General features: G+C 44.3%; 1 protein-coding gene across 1 annotated transcript in view; it reads right to left on the bottom strand.

Annotated features, from left to right (window-relative positions):
- The window catches only part of LAPTM4B (lysosomal protein transmembrane 4 beta), a 60,950-nt gene extending 56,663 nt beyond the window's left edge, over nucleotides 1–4,287 (bottom strand). Inside the window, 3 exon segments of the mRNA XM_065054066.1 lie at nucleotides 3,979–4,085; nucleotides 4,088–4,139; nucleotides 4,141–4,287. Coding sequence (XP_064910138.1) covers nucleotides 3,979–4,085; nucleotides 4,088–4,139; nucleotides 4,141–4,272 — 291 coding nt within the window. The 5' untranslated portion in view covers nucleotides 4,273–4,287.
- Nucleotides 4,288–8,050: the final 3,763 nt, after the last annotated feature.

The raw sequence follows: 8,050 nt of genomic DNA, 5'->3' as shown, positions 1-8,050 counted from the left end.
CGGCCACTGGGCACCCATCACCCAAAAATGAAAGTTTCCACTTTTAACATTAGGTTTATTTATTTATTTATTTATTTATTTATGAACGGATGTCTTAAGGTTTCATCTTCCCCCCTCCCAAGTCACTGAGAAATAATTCCCTTTGTCCCAGTTGGTGCCAACGGAGCCTCAGGGTGTGCATAAACCCCACTGCTGTGTGTCAGGAGAGTGGGAAATCCTTCTGTGACACTGTCGACACACGTGACATTGTTCCTTCTTTGTATTTCGCATAAAGAAAGTGTAGTCAATTTACCCAGGAAGAAGATAAGCTGTGTTTATAAATGCTCTTATCAATGGGGATGTTATTCTGACTCACCAGAACCAATTGGGTCACTTGGAACTAACACAAGTGCCAGCCTTGCCCTGGACTCCAGCACCCCAGGGAGATCAGAACTGAAGCTGACTCCTTCCAGCAGTGTCACTGCTTTGAACAGCATGCTCATAAAGCTGCCTACAACAAAACTGAGCTGCTGAAAGTGACTTTCTCATGTTCCTTTTTTTTCCAAATATGACACCTGTGAGACATTCGTGCCCAAAATGTTCCTGCATTATTAATTTGTGATCTCTGACTTCATGTTTGATACAATGCAGAGAAGTGTAAAGTCTATGCCAGTGGGACAAAACCCAAAGATTAATAACCATCTGAGCCAAAATGGTCCTTAGGTTTTGAAATAAATATTAACTCCAGCCAGCCCTATTACTGCCCTTTTAATCTCCAGCATAATGTTTGTATTCAACATTGCAGCACCCCCTGTTAAGCTTTTCTACCCAAGGCAGCACACTGATTCTTGAAGTGCAGACTACTTTGCAGCCCAATTAGATGATATTTTCAGGAAATTTCCTCTGGTTGATACTTGGCTGCTCCACCCTTTACAAGTTATTTTTTACATCGAAGGACTTGCTGTATGATAGAATATATAATGTATTGTGCATACTATATTGCAATATAATGTAACACTGTTTTATATCATATTATTTTAGATGCAGTACCTATGGCTGTACTAGGAAGAAACAACTGCAACACAACAGCTATATAAACATTAGCTTTCTGAGAACCATTATGTTCTAAAATAGAGCAAAGTTAAATATTTATTTCCCAGCTATGGATACTTTATAAGATGGTTGTAAGGGTCCATAGCTGCTGGGCATGCATTGGAAATGGACAGAGTGTTCCTTCCCCTTGCCTGTGGGGTAAAGTGCTATCACTATTCAGCCCTCATGACTCCACCTGCACTCAGCTCCCCACTCGCTCCACTATTTGTAATATTTCAAGCATCCAATTAAAACATAAAGACAAAAGAGCTAAAACATCATCCCAGACAAATGCATTATTTTTTCCACATTTACTCAGACATGAAATTCTGCCTCCTGAAACTGTACTAACTCAAAACTGGTTCAACATGTCAAAATTTTAAAAGCCTATCAAAACTTTCAAGCTACTATTTTCTTTCCTTCTTCAGGAGTGCAGCATCTGCTACTGACTCATTGTATTCATAGTCATAGAATTAATAAAACTTACATTTCACAGTAGAGAGATATGAAAAAGCAACAAGAAAGCCATTCTCTAGAGGGGTGCTTTTTTTTTTCCTCAAGTAATTTCCTGTAAAACATAATGGCAAACAGCATACAGAATACACACAGGTGTGGTGAAAAAAATCAAAGGCGTTTTTGTTTGAACTTTATTTGAGGTAACACTCATAGCTCATGTGTGGTTTGGAATAATGCAACCACCCAAAAAACATGCGGAGAAAAAAATTGCCACTAGGACAGCATCTATTTTTATGTAAATTCTCAATAGTGCGTGGTATCAAATCACAATTGTTCTTCCGAGATAAAACAACACCTGAGATAAAACAGCGTTTATGTATATGGCTTTGTAAACCAGGCCTTTCAACCAGGGTATTTACTCAAGGAACTACTCTTTCCTTCCTTACTGCTTCCTAACTTTGTAAGCAAGCAAAAAGCTTTAGTGTTTATTATCAATGTGCATCTAAATTTCTATTTTTAATAGCTACCCTTAAAAATCAAAATATTTGCAATAAAGGAGAAAGAAGAGAAAAAACTTTGCACCCTGACATGTTATGAATGATTGTTTGTTTGAAGTCATTCAGAAATCTGCCCTGAAAAAATCTATGAAATCAAAAGAAGCAAAGTAGGAAGAAGTGTAAATCAGGAAATAACTGCTAGTTAGAAAAGAAAACTTACAAACAGATTTTGCAGAAAAATACTATGTGAAATTGGTGCAATGATATTTAACTGTTATCAACATAATAGGTAACAAAGTCTAAAAGGCTGTCAGGCTTCTTTGTGTCTAAGGCTAGCTGTTGTACTTCCCTCTTCGTCAAATATCTTTAGGTCCACTGAACAGCTAAAATATCTGTATCCTTGTCTTTGTGGAGCTAATGTGAAAAGGCTTCATTCAGCTCAAGGCAGAAAGAAATAACAAGCATGCTGGAAGAAATGTTCAAAAGCTTTCAGGCATTATTAAAACTTACTGAAAACTTCATTGCAGCCAGGCAAAGAGAGGTGTCTTTTTCTGTACTGTCAATATTCCAAATACCACAGAGTGTGGATGTTGCATTTTATTAAACCAGGAGCAAGAAATAGTTCAACTAAAGCACCATTTTCTCAGTGGTGAAATATGTATTTTATAGGACATAGAGCATTTCCTATGATTTCTAGGACATAAATGTCAACCTAGCCTTTTTGTTACACTGATTGAATTTACTTAATGAGCTGTCCTACAATGGAATCTAGCCCTGCATTTTTCACTTGCTTCTGAAGGGAATTTCAGTAGTTAGCAAATAAGCTTGAGTCTAATCTGCTTCCGTCTGCAATCATTTTAAAAATGATGCTTGGCAAACAGCTCTGCATGGCTCTGGCTTCAGACAGAGACTGATTTCTCACACCGAGAGACAGGGAGGACTGAGAAGGCTGAGGAGCACATCTACATAACCCAAAGCAACGAACCAGCTCTTTTTATTGTCATGACACATTTGCAAACTCCGCGACGATGGCAGGGCCGGCTCCGGGAAAGCCGATTTTCCTGCATTGCCACCCAAGGGATTGAGAAAAGATTGTCAAAGGCAGGAGAGCAACTGAGGTCTTAATGTACCTCCTCTTCACCGAGTCTTTCCCTGGCTGAATAACAATGTGTCAAACAACCTCTGGGACTGATGGCAACTCATTAAAGCTGTGCTTCGAGGGTCAGTTGCTCACTCTTATGTCCTATAACACTGACAGAAGAAAGAAGTCTTTCTAGTATCTGACAGCAGCTGCCTGAAAGGTTTCAATCCTCTGCCAGACAGCCACTGGTAATACTGACAGTTATCTGACAAACAAGGAACAGCACTGATGAGGACACCTGACTTCTTCACGAAGCAGCAACCAGAGATAATAAAACAAGATTTTCTGTGCAGAGTGGTCAGGATCCGGGCAGCCTTGCCCGAGTTACTGCAGCAGTGAGGCCTCGGGGCTGCAGTCAGCCCTGGCCTGAGAAACACCCTTCCAAAGTTTGGGGGAGCCAGGAAAACCCCTCATACCAGGGATCTTCACTCGTTACATTTTCATCCTCAAAACAGCTTTTCTCTGGAGACACTGGCGAGCCTGCCCTTGCTCTGTGTCTGCTGTTCCCATACCCCCTGACCCTTAAACAAACGCATGCTACATTTCCCAATTTAGACAGTCTAAATACCAGCCTCCGCCTTGCCGGGGAGAGATAACCCGTGGGTTAGCAGCGGGGCAGCGCTGGAGCTCACGGAGCACTACGCTGCTAATAACAACATGACTCCTCGGAGGGTTATCTCCAAAAAAACGCTCGGGCTGCGGTGGGCAGCCCCCTCTGCCGAGCAGCAGCCAAGGCTGCCCCTGCGGCCGGTACCCAGCGACCCAGGCCGGGGGGACACCCCCGGGGAAACGGGAACTGTAGGGGGCTCTTACCAGGTACCAGACGCCGAGGATGATGGTGCCGGTGCGGACATGGCAGCAGAGGCAACAGCTGTTGGAGTAGAAGCGGGCCCAGGGCGAGTTCAGCATCTCCGCGGCTCCTCCGGGCTCCGCTCCGCGCCTCTGACCGCACTGCTCCGCGGAGGCGGGACCGGGGCCGGGCTGGGGCCGCCCCTCCCGGCGGGCGGGACCGAGTGCGGGGGGAGCCTGCCCGGGCGGCGGCTGGAGGGACGAATCCCCGCCAGTTCCCCGGGTGGTGGTGGCACCTCTGCAACCGCGGTGCTGCATCCGACCCCCCCGCGCCCCTACAAGCACTAACGCCGGCCACCCCACCCAAAAACCCCAGGGCACCGGAGCAATCAGGGCAAGGCTCTGAAGGATTTCAAAATACAAAGTGGAGGGAGTTCCGTAAGGTGGCAGCTCGGCATGCGTGCCCCGGCACGTCAGGGGTAGTGGAAAAGTGCCATTCAAGTGCCGTTCTCCCGGCGGCCCCCCCCACCCCTCCCCAGGCTGTGGCTGGAACCGGTGTGATGAGAGGGAGCCCATGACCATGTTGCCTGAGCAGAGCTTATAGCGACTCTTGACTGGCAAACCGATAGAAATAAAAATCCGTTTAGCTGTTAAAAAAAAAGAAAGTAAGTTAACATGGGCAGAGATCATGGAATGCTTTGGATTTGCCCCTACCTTTAGCTAACACCCTGATGGTGTTGAGGGAAACAGCTTTGGGAGGAAGGGCCCAAAGCTGCATATTCGAGTATTGATGCAAGCAGAACCTAGACGTCCTACCAAGCAGCTTTTCGATATTATATTATTTGAGACTTGTATAATTCTGTAGAGGAAATAACAAAATTCTAACAGGAGGCTTGTATGCCTAGCCTGACCCTAAGAATAACTGATTTACTGCCACCAGTCTTGGCTTACTACCAAATCCCACAATTTATCATTAAGGTATAACATCGAAAATTACTCAAATATTTCCCTATATGGTTGCTTTTGGGCTCTTCTTTATTTCATACATACATGTACACAGAACAGGAACTCCAAGATAAAAACTGACTTGGCATGAAGGAACACTTCTAACTATGCCTTATCCCTACTTGTAAAGCCACTACACTAAATTATATTTAAAGTACTTTAAGTAGGAACTTCTGTAACCTCTGTTCTTAGCTTGTTAAAAAACTTTCCAGGTTGGTTTGTTTGGGATTTTGCTGTTGCTGTTTTGGGTGGGGTTTTTTGCTTGTTTGGTTGGTTTGGTTTTTTGTGTGCTGCCAAAGAGAAAAGCCAATTGACACTGAATTTATAACTTCTACTAGATTATGTGCATAAGACAAATATTGTATTTGCAAGATTCATATTCAAAAATTACACTAAAATTATAGTAAAATGTAACATCCATGTTGACAAAACAAACATTACAGAGATCAAAGGAAAATCCCAAATAACATGATCCAGACTATCTCACCAGTAACCTTGAGAGACCTCAGTTTTAATAGCAGAATGTAAGCATGTTAGAAAAACTAAACGCTGTATGTACACCTTGCAAGGGTCTGTGGAAGGTAAAAGCATCTGCTTCATTAAGGTTATCTGATCAACGACCTGATATTTTCAAAGAAAAGGAGATAAGAAGGGGAAGTGATAAACAAAGACACAGACCTGGTGGACAAGGGACAATGGAGACAATGCCAAAGACCAAAAGTCTCCAATTACTGATTGATGGGTCATTGAAGAGCTTCAGACGCAGCTTTGGAGACGGTCATCTGGACTTCGTAACTGATAAGAAGGGGCAAACAAGAGGAACGTGAGGATTTTGGATATTCAAGGGGGACTTGTGAGACTCTGCAAAATGTAAGAAGGAATGATTAGGGGAAGGGGATCGGGAAGGACCTAAGGGGGATCAGACAGAAAGGGGTGTAAAAGGGGTCAATGGTGTGCAAAGTACACTTGCCTGACTCCGCCCTGTGCCTAATCACCCTTTCTTCTTTAATCCTTTCGTAACTATCTCTCTGTGTACTCTCACTCTTCACACAACACATGTGGGGGCTGCAAGGAGTAAGTGCCAGCTGCTGGGGGAACCAGCACGGGTGAGGCAGACAAGGGGCTCAGCTCTGGTGGCTGGAGTGGGACTGTGGGTCACAGCCTGTGTGCCTGGGACTGACTGCTGGGAGGGGGGTTAAGAGTCTGTATCTGCCTCAAACTGTGCATGCATATATTATCTGCTTGCAAAGGTCAAGCAGAATGAGCTGGTCTCTACCTAGATCTTCTGTGAGTCCTACATGCAGGAAACACTGCTGAAGGCTTCTGTGAGTCCTACATGCAGGAAACACTGCTGAAGGCAGCACCTTCTCTATGGCCACCTGTGTAGCCATCCCCATTGTGTCTTGTGCTTGCAAATGGGAAAGCAGCAGCCACATCCATCAGCCTGGAGTGGGCACAACAAGGTGGGCTCCAGCAGCCAAGAGGAAGAAACCTCACGTCCTGGAGCTTCTGGAGGCAGCAGCCATGTATAACAGCCCCCAGCACAGCTATCATCTCTGCAAGGAGAGATTAACTGTGTGTCTTCATTTGCTTATAGTTTCCCATCAAGGGCTTGAATCTGGGTATCCTCAGAAGAAAAAGGAAGGAAGAAGGTGAACACTAATTACTTCAGAGCAGTTTCCTGTATAATTACTAATTTCAATTCAAAAAGCCTGATGGGAAAGATCAGGAAGCATCAGGCTTCATATCACACTCCTGATTTATAACCAACTCTGCAAGTTCAGAGAAGTATAAATCACAGGCAGAGAGTTTAGAGAAACTATGAAGTCTAATCTTCTCCTTTCTATTTTTGTTTCTGTGGCATACTACTTACTTTGCAAATGGAAGACTTAGTCCCTGCCTTGCAGCATTTGTAGTCTTCAGCTCTCATCAGCAGCTGACGGTGCACAATCACAAGCACCGTGCACTTGCATGGAGACTCACCAGCTCTGGGGAGACCTATGCACTGATCCCATCTCAGTCCCCTTGCTACAAGCTGTAGAGGCAAAGACATAGCCCCAAACTGAATTAAGACAAAGAGATGCAAGGGGCAGTAAAAGTGGGGATGGTCACTACATAGATTACAAGCATGAGGTTCCCTGGGCTCCAATGCACAGAAGTCCATTTTTCTTGAAGAGACTTTGGCTGCTGCAAGTCAAGTGTGCAGCTTTCTCTGCAAAACCTGATCTGGAGAAGACTTGGCTTTCCTTCCTTGGCTTTGGCTTCTGAGCAAGCTCTTTGAAAGGAGGGTTGGCTGGTGGGACTTCGGCACCAGGCAGCAGTTTCTGTTGAAGACAGTTGCTGGCACCATCTTGGTCTCCTTCTTCCAGGCCTGACCCCAAGCACAGCACCCCCCCTCTGCTGCTGTGTGCCCCTCCACTGACAGCTATGCTGAATGGCCTTCACCAGCCACCACTTAGCAGAAGAGAATCCACTCAATGGAGCTACTACATGAACATTTAAAGGCCTTAGAAGTATGCTGTCGGGAATGCATCAAGTGAGCAATTCAACAGAAATGAAGTCATCACAAATATACAAAACTCAGTGCTTACTAATTTGTTTCAGAGCTGAGTATTACCCTAGCTACAGAACCGTAACCACAGCCTCCACAGTTCAAGCCTCCGTGCCATTCACTTTGCCTTATAAAACAAACACTTCTTACAGAGATGGCTGTGAATCCATCATATCTGATCTTAACACCCAGAAGCAACCAGAATGGTGGAAGATCATTTAAGATGCATCAGTGACAGCTTCTAAACTGGAAGACACCTGAGTTTTGTCCAGGCTAATAATGGTACAAGACACACTTCGGATTATCATCTTTATACATCAGACTTGGAAAGGACCAATATTGCTGTCTTGCTCAGAAAGTTATATAAACTCAAGCGAATAAACAGCTTACACAGAAACACTTGTTTTGGTTGTGCTGAGGAAACAGATAATCTTTCCAGCGGGATCCATGATATGTTAAGACATTTTCCCAAGTAAACATCTGATTCTGAAATTAAACACAGCACAGGGTCAAAACTTGGCATACCCTTACTCAGCCACA

Source organism: Columba livia, chromosome 2, assembly GCF_036013475.1.
Source record: "Columba livia isolate bColLiv1 breed racing homer chromosome 2, bColLiv1.pat.W.v2, whole genome shotgun sequence".
Classification (NCBI taxonomy): domain Eukaryota; kingdom Metazoa; phylum Chordata; class Aves; order Columbiformes; family Columbidae; genus Columba; species Columba livia.
This window is presented reverse-complemented; position numbering and strand designations above follow the sequence as displayed.